This window comes from Mustela nigripes, chromosome 13 (assembly GCF_022355385.1).
Source record: "Mustela nigripes isolate SB6536 chromosome 13, MUSNIG.SB6536, whole genome shotgun sequence".
Taxonomy (NCBI): Eukaryota; Metazoa; Chordata; class Mammalia; order Carnivora; family Mustelidae; genus Mustela; species Mustela nigripes.
The window spans coordinates 18,407,195-18,419,458 of NC_081569.1; the positions used below are offsets into that span (position 1 = coordinate 18,407,195).

The 12,264-nt window shown below is 52.0% G+C and overlaps 1 protein-coding gene across 2 annotated transcripts in view; it reads left to right on the plus strand.

Annotated features, from left to right (window-relative positions):
* The first annotated feature begins 1,088 nt into the window (after positions 1-1,088).
* Positions 1,089-12,264, plus strand: part of ALDH1A3 (aldehyde dehydrogenase 1 family member A3) — a 37,093-nt gene continuing 25,917 nt past the window's right edge. Inside the window, exons 1-3 of one of the 2 annotated variants that reach the window (XM_059371674.1) lie at positions 1,089-1,374; positions 7,312-7,416; positions 9,421-9,561. In XM_059371674.1, the coding sequence (XP_059227657.1) occupies positions 1,276-1,374; positions 7,312-7,416; positions 9,421-9,561 (345 nt within the window). In that variant the 5' untranslated portion in view covers positions 1,089-1,275. The remainder of the gene's footprint in view (positions 1,375-7,311; positions 7,417-9,420; positions 9,562-12,264) is intronic. The other variant, XM_059371673.1, reaches the window with a different exon arrangement.

Below are 12,264 nucleotides of genomic sequence, written 5' to 3' on the forward strand. Positions count from 1 at the left end.
AGTGCCTCCGTTTCCGGTCTCGCCAGTTGAGATGACTCACAGAAGGAAACGGGCCGAGGGGCTGAGCCTAACTGGGGATTAAGCCCATGCTTTTGTTGCTCAGTTCGTGCCCCACATCATTGTTCCAGAAACCTGATGTATGACAAGCACGAGAAGCCATGGCCATGTCTCAGATGGGACCCAGGGCAAGTCTCTAGGGTTGGTGTAGTGTTCGCCAAAGGGCAAAAGGAGAGGAGCGGGACAGGCCTCTGCTTCCCCGGGAGAAGATGAGCAGCCTACTGGACAAAAGCTTCAACTCTTAAAACGCAAAGCCACAAAGATCTCCTGTGCTTCCTTTCTTTGTTTTGTTATTGTTGTTGTTGTTTTTTTTTTCATTCTGTTAAATTGACGTATATTTTATGCATTTGGAAGTCGAAATAATTGTGCCCAGGGCCCCTGCTGAAGGGCAGTCTGCTCCTGCTGAGGTCAGAGGCCCAGGGCAGCATAAGAAGAGCCAAACGCTCCCCCCCCCCCCCCCCCCCGGCCTTCTGGCCCTGGGCGTGTGAAGCCCCAGGGCCACAGGGAAAGTCGGGCCATCTGGGCTAGCCTGGCCCTGGAGGCGGTCCCAGCAGGGGCCTAGTGGGGCGCTAGGCGCTAGGCGGGCGTCTGTCCTGAGAGCTGGGACCCGGCGGCCGGACTCTAGGCCCAGGCACGTGGGCTGCGAAGCGGGGCTGCCCGGGCGGGTGCGGCGACCCCTGATGCGGCTCGGGGTGGGGGGCCCCGGCGGGGGAGCGCGCATTCCTGGAGCGCGGCGCGCCGACCGAAGTCCGGCGAGTGCGCGGAGCCGCGGCGGGCAGGGGGCGGCAGGTGCGGCGGGGCGAGCTCGCCCGCCTTCGGGGAGAGAGCCGGGTGCTGTGGCCCCGGCGCCCCCGCTCCCTACCCTGGCCCGCTGCCCGAACCCCGGCACTTCCGGGGCCCGGCGGCGCTTCGGGGGCGCTCCTCCAAGGGCAGCCTCCGGGGGCGGGGAAGCGTGCGGCGCGGTGGCCAGGCGGGGGGTGGCCCGGCTCCCGCAGGGGCGGCGGGCGGGGTGGGGTGAGGCAGGCCGGCCCCCTCCCCTCCCGCCCGCCCTCCCTTCCTCCGGTCCTGCAGCCAATTAGACGGCCCCCTTGGGCGGGAGGCGTGGGTCGCTCCATAAAGCGGCGCGGAGCTGTCACCCCGCGAGCAGGCTGCGCACCATCCAGGCCGGAGCCAGCGCCGCAGATTCGGGCGCCTCGGGCCGGGGAGCGCAGAAGAGCCATGGCCACTACCAACGGGGCCGTGGAGAACGGGCAGCCGGACAGGAAGCCGCCTGCCCTGCCGCGCCCGGTCCGCAACCTGGAGGTCAAGTTCACCCAGGTGAGGCGGGCGCCCAGCCCACCCGACGGTCGCCTGGCTCCGCGCTGGGCTGTCCTGACCACGGTGGCGGGGACGAGAAGCCAGCAGGCGGGGAGCCCAGCCGCCCCGCTCCGAGGGTGCGGGGCGCTGCGGGCAGTGCGCCCTCAGCCGAATTCGTCCCCCCGCTCTCGTGACCGGAGTCTCTCCGCCCGAGGCCGGTCCTCTCGAAGCTGTGTCTGGCGGCGTAGGACGTCCCGGGCGGGAGCGCGTCCGCCGCGCACCCCGAGGGGACTCGGCGATCTGCGCTCCCGGACGGGCTCTCGGGCGGCGGGGCTCAGCGCTTTAAGCTTCCAAGCCTGGCGAGGGCGGCTGCGCAGCGCCCGCTCGGCTCCGGGCTCCCGCCGGCGTGGCCCCGACGTGCCCTTGCCGGGTCCGCTTGCAAGTCGAGCGGAGGTGCGGGCCGCCGTGCCCCTGGCTCACTAGTCTCTCCGCGGTCCCTGCGGCACGGTTTCCGGGGCTCAATGGGTCGGGCCTCGCGAGGGTCAGAAGGTGCCTGAGAACTCTGAGCTGGTCTGAGAGCTCAGGCTGCCCTGGGGAGCTGCGACTTGGAGATTCCAGAACCAGGTCATCGGGAACACAGGAGGGACGTCGTACCTTCCGTGCTTGGCCTACCTACCTTACCAGTAGAGCCAGGGCGGTTAGGAAGGTGAGCACAGATGAAACTGCCCTGGAGCCCCGCGGCCCTGGTGTTGACAAAGACTGCGTTCTCAATGGTCTCCGAACCGGGGCCTGGGAAGCCGTGGGTGGCCAGGCCGCAGCGCGCCACGCACCATGGAGTCTCTGCTATTTTGCGCTGGGCTGGGAGGGTCAAGCGTCTGGAAAGCGGTGAGATCACCTGCCTAGGGCAGAAAGGAAGATGGCGAGGCCTGGAGCCCAGGCTGAAGAGGGCTGCGGGGGGCGCGTCCCGTGGGAGAACCCTCCGAGGCTCTCCGGAGGCTGCGGACTAGGGCCGGGAGTGCGGCCGGGTCGCCAGCCAGCCGAGAGCCTCTGTTGGCTTCTCTTTCCCCAACTTTCCCTCCTTTTATTTTATTTTTTTTTAATTTGCTTCTTATCCATAACCCTCCCCACCCCCAACTCCAGCTGACACAGCACTGAGAAAATTTCCCCATCAATTTTACTTTCAAAAGTAGCAATTATGTCTCTCAAATAGTTTTAATCAAGCGGAGAAAGTTGCCGGCCACTATGTGTGGCCTTCAGATTTTGGTCTGTTGGCACTTCATGTCGGCTCTGCCTCTGATCACATGACATTTAAATTAACTGTTTTCAGAGGGTTCCGTAATCAACAGAGACACTTTGCCATAAACGCTGGAGATTATTTTTAATGTAGTTTCCGTAGTGGTATCGGCTTCAGAGTGAAAATTCCAATCACCAATTCTGGGAACAGCCAGCAGAGTACCTACTTCTTTTCAGGCCGTTATACTGTTGGTGCTGGCCTGTTGGTGGTGGTGGTGGAGGTTTTGTTTTATTTTTGTTTTGTAAGGTTTTTGTGGGGTTTTTTTTTTTTTTAATGCTACAGAAGCCAGAAATTACTATCTTATTGTCCTTTGCCTTTCTACCTTTCTGAGTCCTATCCGAGCAGTGCAGCCACTTATGGGAAGTTTCCTTCTTTCTCTGCAATTCTTTGTGGCCCTTCACAAGTGGATAGAGGGGAGGATCTTAGCATATTCACAGAGCCACCAGTGTCTGTGGTCTTGCTGGGTGCCCCCTCTTCTAGTGGAAAAGAAGTGGCTGTGTGATTAAGGCTGGGGAGAGGCGATGAGACCTCCAGCCGCTCTGTCCTTGTCCCGGCCCTCAAGCTCACCACCGCAGAGGCCTACCCCAGGAGCTGTGGGCCGCAGGCAGCTTGTGTGGTGATGGCTGAGGGACAGGAACCCCAACAAGCAATGCTTCAGGAGCCTCTGGCCGGAGAGGCAGCAGACAAGACCTAGGAAAGAGGCAGGAGAGCCAGAACTGCAGAACCGAGACCTGGGGGCAGACAGCGGAGCCGGCAGTGGGGAGGGGTGCAGGGTGTGAGCCCCGTAAAGTCCTATTAGTTTTCAAACCTGACTCATGGAGCTTCTTGCTAATGGAGAACACGCCAGAAAATGGTGGGTCTGAGCCCCAGCCTTGGGGATTCCATTTCCCAGCAAAGTCCAGTTTTCAGAAGGACGACCTTGTCCCGACTTCTTCATTTCTTCTCATGTTATTTGTTTATGAGAGAGCAAGAGAGAGCAGGTGAGCATGGGCGGGGGGTGGTGAGGGGCCGAGGGAGAGGGAGAAGCAGGCTCCCCACTAAGCAGGGAGCCCAAAGCGAGGCTGGACCCCAGGACCCTGAAATAATGACATGAGCCGAAGGCAGCCGCTTACCTGACTGAGCCATGCAGGCACCCCTGTTCTCTCATTTTAACATTGGGCTCTGCTATGTGACTCCAATAGCAGGGGGGGAAGGATCCCCTTTGGGATCCTCCCCCACCAGATCTCAGAGGATAGCAGCCTCTCTTTCACTTTGTGGGGTAGGGGTGGGGGGTCCTTTCCTTTCCTTAGAGAATGTCTTCCAGTCACAGAGATTCTCTGTAAGACTTTCTGTCTGGTTCACTCAAACACCCGTTTTTCTGATCTCTTTTATAAAAGCTACAAATCGCTCCAATATCCTGTTCTGAAAACATACTCCTTCAGGTTTAGCTGGAGTCCAGTGGAAGTTACTGTAAATGGCATCAGCAGACCTCACTTGTGTGGCCGCCATCTTTACCCCAACCCCCAGGCACCCGGCTCCTCTGAGAGGCTGTGGTTTTCCGGCTCAGCCTGGGTGACATGCCATTCTGCTCATTCAGTAAAATGTGGATCCCGGAACCTAATTTTTATACCTCTGTAAGGTTTATCTGAAACCAATTCACAAGTCAAGAAGCACCGTTTTGTTTTGTTTTGTTTTGTTTCTGGATCCATTATCCTGAATTGGGGCTCAGAACAGTCCAGGCAGCATAATTGGTAGGCCACACTTACTGACCCCTTCTTTGTGTTTTTGTTTTGTTTTAGTGGAGAGAAAATCAACAGTAGAAACCACTTACAAGATTACTTACCAGCGTAGTATACAGAGAAAAATTTTTGCAAAATTGGCAACCTTGCAACGGGAAAATATGGTCAGAGTTGAGAAGTCTGGTTTTGTGTGTGAAATTATTATTTTTTTTTTTTTGGAGGAACATGCTTGGAGATGAAGTGTAACAGACATCTGATCGTTGCAATCCGTCTCCATCCTTCTTATTTATATTCTCTTCCACTGTCTTCTCGTTTTCCCTCCCCCTTGGAATTGATACCAGGAAGGATCTAGAATCAGCAGTTTTCACTGATGGTCTGTATTTTCTAACCCACGAAATTTCATCTTCCGACAAATGGGCCTCTCTCTCTGGCTGCACTTCTCTCCCCACCCTAACTGAACCTCTCTTCTCCACTTATTAATTTCTCACTGTTACCGAGCGATTGCTTGCTGGATGGCAAGAGTGAACTCTTGGATTTGGTTTCAGCTGGAAGAATAAACCTGTAATTGTAGCCTGGCCGATTCCACGTGCTTCCCTGGGGGCCTGGCCTCATGGTGAAGGCACTGAGCTTCCAGAAGTCGGATGGGCACAGAGATGGGCAAGGGATGCTTTCAGCTCTGGATTCCACATGGGGGACAGGGTGCCTCTGCCCACCTGCCCCAAAAGAACTGGCCTTCCATGCTTTGTCCCTGCCCAACTGAGCCGTCCCTGCTTTCCAGGGAGAGTGATCAAAACGGTCTCCCCCAGCAGCTTCCCAGAGCGAGTTTCTTTCCTGGGGAGCTTTGGAGTTTTTACAGGAGAGCCCAGGACGGAAGCCGACTTTCTGATCTGTCATCACTGAGAAGTCAAGTGTTCCAAATGAATAAAATTCACAGTAATTGAAATTAGTCCTTGGAGGGACATGATTCTTTTAAAGAACTCAAAAAGAAGCAAATGATATGTATATAGGTACAGAAATGGAATTCGATGAGCTAGGTGTGTGCTTAGAAATTGTTGATGGCGTTTTATTTGATGGAAATGCTTTTAAAGCATCTTACTCATGTCTGTGACTGGGGGTCTTTGTGACGCCATGATGGGGTGTGATGACCAGCCTGTCCCACACCTGTACAGCGGATCCACTGTCTTCTGGGTAGCCGGGACCACCACGTTGTCAGACCGTGCTTTGTGTATCATCTGTCACCTCTGTTCCTGCTTCTTTTCTGAAGGTCCTCTCTTTGAATGAAGCACTTTTTTGTTAAAGATTTCATTTATTTATTTATTTATTTATTTATTTATTTATTTATTTATTTTAAAGATTTTATTTATTTATTTGACAGACAGAGATCACAAGTAGGCAGAAAGGCAGGCAGAGAGAGAGGGGCAAGCAGGCCCCCCACTGAGCAGAGAGCCCGGTGCAGGGCTCTATCCCAGGATCCTGAGATCATGACCAGAGCCGAAGGCAGAGGCCTTAACCCACTGAGCCACCCAGGCGCCCCAAAGATTTTATTTATTTATTTGACAGACAGAGATCATGAGTAGGCAGAAAGGCAGGCAGAGAGGGAGGGGGAAGCAGGCTCCCTGCTGAGCAGAGAGCCTGATGCGGGGCTCAATCCGAGGACCCTGAGATCATGACCTGAGCAGAAGGCAGAGGCTTTAACACACTGAGCAACCCAGGCGCCCCTAATGGGGCACTTTTTTAGGGCAATTAGAGTAAGAGTAAACTAAGAATAAATAGTACATACTTTTCAGCGTGGGAACTCTGTGAATTCCTTTTAGTTCACTCGTGATATCTTTTTATTTTATTTTATTTTTAAAAAAGATTTTATTTATTTATTTGACACAGAGAGAGAGCGCGCACAAGCGGGGGTAGTGGCAGGGAGAGGGAGAAGCAGGCTCCTGCAGAGCAGGAAGCACTACGTGGGGCTAGATCCCACGACTCTAGGATCATGACCTAAGTGGGAGGCAGATGCTAAACCAACTGAGCCAGGCGCCCCTGTTTTTATTTTTAATGTCCTTCTTTTCAGCTGTGTTCTAGATAATGGAGGCCCCCAACGAAGTGATTTTTGTGGATTAATTCTTTGGTTCTAGATATAAACGGTTATTTGCTGCATCTGTTCATATTCATATAACCAGAACATTTCCCAGACCAGATAGCTTATCTTTCTTTTCCAACACAAGCTTTTATTAAGCCCAACATGAAAATAAGCATTTTAAAGGGAATGGGGGAGGAGCTAGTTCCTTGGCAATCCGGCTGGGGGTTTCAACAGGGAGGAAACAGAAGGGAGTGCTTGCTACTGACCTATCCTTCAAGGTCAGGAGATCCCTGGGCACTTTGTATGTATAAACCTATTTGGTCTCCCCCCCAAACTCGATGAGGGTGTAGGATTTAACTTATACCCTTTAACTATTCGACTCGGCTCTTCTTTGTGAATCCACATTAATGATTTAAATGGCTACCTCCGGCTCAGTTCATGATCCCCAGGGTCCTGGGATTAAGCCCCGAAGTAGGCTCTCTGCTCAGCGGGGAGCCTGCTTTTCCCCCTCCCTCTGCCGCTCCCCACTGCTTGTGCTGTCTCTCCCTCTGTGTCAGATGAATAAGTAAAATCTTTGAAAGAAATAAATAAGAGAGACAAGATATTTAGAAAAATTCTAAATGACTAGTTTCATTAGGACAAAAAGTAATTCTCTGAAAACGTATTAGAAGTCAGGAGGCTTGGATTCTAATTCTGAGTGTGTTCCTGGTTGGGCACGTGACTCCATCTCCTTCCCTGGTCCCATCTGTAAAAGAGTGGGGAGGGGGGAAGAAGAGGGTCAGGGAGGACAAGACATTACCTAAGGTCCTCAGCATGTTGGAATGATATGATTTTGATTTAAGCCCTAATGCATTACAACTTCCTTTCCTGGTTAGATATTCATCAACAATGAATGGCACGAATCCAAGAGTGGAAAAAAGTTTGCCACGTATAATCCTTCAACTCTAGAAAAAATATGTGAAGTAGAAGAAGGAGATAAGGTGAGTGCTTCCCCTACCCCCCCCCCAAGTAATTAAATTACAGATAACTAGAGGATAAGGAGGCAGTTTGGCTCAGCTCTAAGACAGACCTGGCCCATACTGGGGGTGGGACCTGGTTTTGCTGCTTTTCACACACGTGGCCCAGAATGGGATTAATTAGGGACGAGCCACTGCAGAGTCATTCTTCTTTGATAGAGTTTCCCCATCTATAAGGATGACCTCAGCGATCCTCATCACATGGCTAAACGAAAGGTTTTTATCAGTGATTTGAACCTGGAGGAACGGAGCCCTCTTTCCAGAAAGCATTTCCGGCTGGTATGTTTCACCAAATGCCGCATTCTGGCAGGAGACACTTGAAAGAGAAGGGCTGGAAGGGGAAAAGACTTGCTAACCGAGTCATGCAAAGTTAACGTCATGCAGTCACCAGATTTCTTTTCTATCAGAACCTGAAGGGATCATGGATAGCTATAGTCTTTATAACTATATATGTAGTTGTGTATTTATGTAACTTTTGGATGTGTCCTTGATACATTGCAAAGCCACAAAGTATCTTTTAAATATACATGCCTTTAGAGGAAAGGTTGAAGGTAAAACTTTTCTAAGGAGGGAAAGGAAATCTAACCCTCTCTTCCACCCCCAGAATAATCATCTGACATTCCGAAATGTGTAGGGGTAATGTTGAATGGGGACAAGGTGAAAGACATGTCAAAAAGAGGCTTGAATTGGATCCCGCCAGTGAGAGTTCTGTGACAGGCAGAAAACATGCAGTGGTTTCACCCATCCAGACCCTCCCATGCACAGTGCTTCAAGCTGAACTCTGTTTGCAAAGATAATAGCATCAAGGAACTCGTCTTTGTATGGTGTGAGGATGTGGGGCGACTGGGATGGGGAGGGGTGTGGAGCAGGGTTCCCAGTAGGTGGTTCCCAGGTACAGGACCCAGGTATCAAAGAGGAGAATGAGATCCCTGCCCCAGGCTCTGGTGTTTCCCTTGGTCTGGGGTCTGCTCTCAGCACCCACAAACAGACATGGTCCTGTTCCCCGCAGCTAGAGAGGCCCACGCTTCCCCACCGCCCCAGAGCATGGGACAAGGAATTCTAAGTCATAATATCTCCTTTGCCAAAGCTTTCACTTGCCTCCAAGCACGCTTTGGAGGCACAGAGTCTTGGTGGGGTGTCTCTCTTGACTGCACTGGGCAGCCCTTGCCTATCGTACTGCCCCAGGGAAGTGAGGCTCAGAAGGGCCTGGGAGGGGGCCTGGGGCATGAGGCTTTGTTCCTCAGCAACCAGAGCCTCGAACTCATTTTCCTGCAATAAGAATGGGTGACATTAAACAATTCTCACTTCCTGCCTTTTAAGGAGAAGGTTCCATTGTAATTCTTCTATGGGTGCACAGAAAATCCAGGTCCTTGCCAGTGGAATGGTGCAACCCTTCTGCCCCCAGGCAGGGTTGGGGGGGCAGTAGAGATGAGGCTGAAGACATGGAAGAAGTTCCAGATCCTCCCTGTCTGTCTGTAGACTTTTCCAATGTGGTCAGTTCCGAGATCCCCAGAAGCGCTCATGCTCCGTTCTCACTATGGGACCACAGTCCTGGCTTGACTAGAATGCCAAGACAGACATGTCCCACCTAACTGATGAACTGTGGGAGTGTGCGTGTGTCCAAACTGGGCAAGCAAGTGGAAAATCTTTTCCTACTTGGGTCACCAAGAAAAATAATTAAGGTCTGTAGTCTTGCAAGCTATTTTAAAATGCTTTTATAATCAGAAGGAAAGTTCATACTTAGCCATTGTAGAAATGTTGAAAAAGACCCAAGCTATAAAGAAGGAAAAAGTCATTTGAAAGCCCCAAACGGGGGGCCCAGCAATCTTGAGCCTAGCTGCTACCTTCCTCTGCTGTGCTGATGGACGCAGGTCTCTGCCGTTCTCTATAAGTGAAGAAAGACTGAACTCTCCCAAAACACGGTCGCGACACAAGGTGACACACTCTCTCTGGTTTTTGGCCGCTCAGCCCGACGTGGACAAGGCAGTGGAGGCCGCACACGCCGCCTTCCAGAGGGGCTCACCCTGGCGCCGTCTGGATGCCCTGGGCCGGGGCTGGCTGCTGCATCAGTTGGCTGACCTCGTGGAGAGGGACCGCGCCGTTCTGGCTGTGAGTACACGCCCATGGGCGGGCAGGTGCGGAACCACCCGGCACCCACGGGGCTTGGGGGAGACCCAGGGCTCTGGTTTTGTGTGGAGCTGTATGGCAGGTGCTTTGAGGTAAAGCTCTCTGGCAGTAAGCATGTGTCCATGCCATCCGGCTCAAACCCTTTCCCTTTAGAAGTCAGACTTTTGTTCTCCGCACTTCACGTTCTTGACCAAGAACTTGCCTGGAGGAAGTTCAGATGTGTTGGTGGTTCCCATACTCCAGACGGTCCCAGCCAGGCAGATGAGTTAGGCCATATCCTGGTCCTGCCTGTATGTTTAGGAAATTAACTTTTTTTTTTTTTTTTTTTTTTTTGGCTACATGAAATCTCTTTTACTATTAAGTTGAACTTCATCTTAGGTGACAAAACTCGGGACATTACAGGTTTAATGGGCTGGTATATATTTTTTTGAATACTTATTAAAATAGATGCCGCCTGTTAGCATAGAAAACATTGATCCCATAGAACTCAGAAATCACCCCTGTTTCACCCCTGAACTGGGCAGTGGGGAGCACATGTGGAGTGATGGTGAGGGCAGCGTAACCTGGTTATGGGGAAAAGCTCGGGCTCTGAGAGACCTCAGTTCGAATCCCAGCTCTGTCACTTACTAGCTGTGTTGTGTGACTTTGGACAAGTTGCTTTACATCTCTGAGCATGTGTTTCTTTATGGGAGATATCAATAATAATGATCTTTCAGTGGTGTGAGAAATCCTTAGCAGAGTCCCTGGCATGCAGTAAGCACTAACTAGATGATAGCTATTATTAGGAAAACCGGTCCTCATAATAATGCTGCCCGCCCAGCCTCATGCCTTCCTGGCCAGTAATTTCTCGGCACCTTAGTCCCCGTGCAGCAGAATAAGCATGGGAATTCAGCCCGCTCTGTGAGGTTGGGTCGCTCCTGCCAGACCGGGCTGTGAAGACATTTATAGATTGTAAATGCATTATTTACAGGGATCCTAAGACCTTCCTCTGGTCTTGCAGTCAGTGAGCAGAGGAGTCAGTGAGCCTCCTGCCTTGAGGTCCTTCTCAACCCACACAAGCGGCCCTCCCACGGCTCTCAGGCTCCTGTTTGGAAAAATTGCTCCAAACCTTGCGGCCCAGTGGGTAGGGGAGCTAAATCTCCTTTTCAGCCTCTGATTTGAACAAATGGTTCTTTCCTCTCTTGATCTGATGTCTGGACTGAGCCGTAGAGTAGCGACCTTCCTGGAGACCGTGTCATCCAGGAGGCTGATACTGTTTTTGTGCCTGAATGTGTGTTTGGGGGCTGGACAGTGGGGGAGCTCTGTATCTGGGAGTTCGTCTGCCCAGGGAGCTCAGCTCTCCTTCCTTCCCGCCCTGCCAGCCAAAGCCAGCATGTTTGCCCCCAAGTCCGGGCACGGATGGCTCCGTCCCGGGGTCAGCGTTTCTGTCCACGGAGCCTCTGGTTTCTTCCTGCAACGAAAGCCAGCCTCAACTCTCAAGCTGCCAGACTGGCTTTTTCAAAAACATTTCTGTTTTCACCCAGCATGAGCTCATCAGTCTGCAATGTCCGTGGGGACTAATAGGCGGGAGAGGATGTGCCCTGGGCACCCCTCCCCACCCTGTCCTCAAGTGTCAGTATCATCTGTGGGAGCTAGTGGCGAGGCTGCCACCTCTGCCTTCAGCCCGCCCCAGGGTCCTGGCCGGGACTGGGTCGCGATCGCAGATGGAGCAAGTTGCCTTTTGCCGTCGGGACCTCGCTGCCCACAAGAAATAAGATACAGCTCTTTGCCACATCATGAAAGGAACAAGAGAATTACTGGCAAATATGGTTTTTCAAACCGGGACCACATCATAGGAAAGCACCCTCACCCTCCACCTTGATATGGTTTTCCTGCATTTTCATGCTGCGAAGTGCTTCTTTCCATCATGTTCTCTTGCCGCCTCAGTGGTTTTGACAAAGCTCCGTATTTAGATGTTTATTCGATGTTTAGAAACAGATGTGAAGGGATCCAGCAGCCCTAGCTTTCTCCCCCTTCTTGAGGCACCTGGGGTCCAGACTCTGGCTCTGTGGGTGCTCTTTCTGGAAACTCCCAAATAGGGGCCCTTCCGGTTTCCTCTCTTTTCAACCCAAACCCCATCTCTGGGCCTCCTCGTTTTAAGATATTGGCACAGTCACTGAGTCTCGGGGCAGGTTCCCTCAGCCCTTGTCTTCACTCTTTCCTATCTGAAGGTTACAGTGTGTTAATTTTTCAGAAGGCATATTTTTTCCTCTTCAAAGGTTAAGGGAAGTAAACTCAGGAGCAACTGTGGTTTGCTCATGGTCCAGCTCCAATAACTGTTTAAAAGTCCCCATTGGTAGCTAACAATTGATTTCTCGGGTCGAGCCCTATCTGGTCATCTGTGAATCTTTTTTTGTGTTTAAAAAGAATTTCTTGTCTAAATCTATGACCCTGATTTGCTTGGATAGCTTCCCGTAGAACCAACCTGGCAAATTTGTCTTGTCACTCCAGGAAGCAAATGCACCCAAATTAATAACGAAAGCTAGCCAACGCTTGCTGAATACTCACCACAGGCCGGGCTTTTCGTAGCCACTTGGCCTGCACATTTATTATCCCATTTCAGAGAGGAGGACACTGAGGCCCATAGATGTTAAGGGACCTAAGGTTATCCAACCAGAGGAAGTCATCCAGGACTAGAGGCAGGAC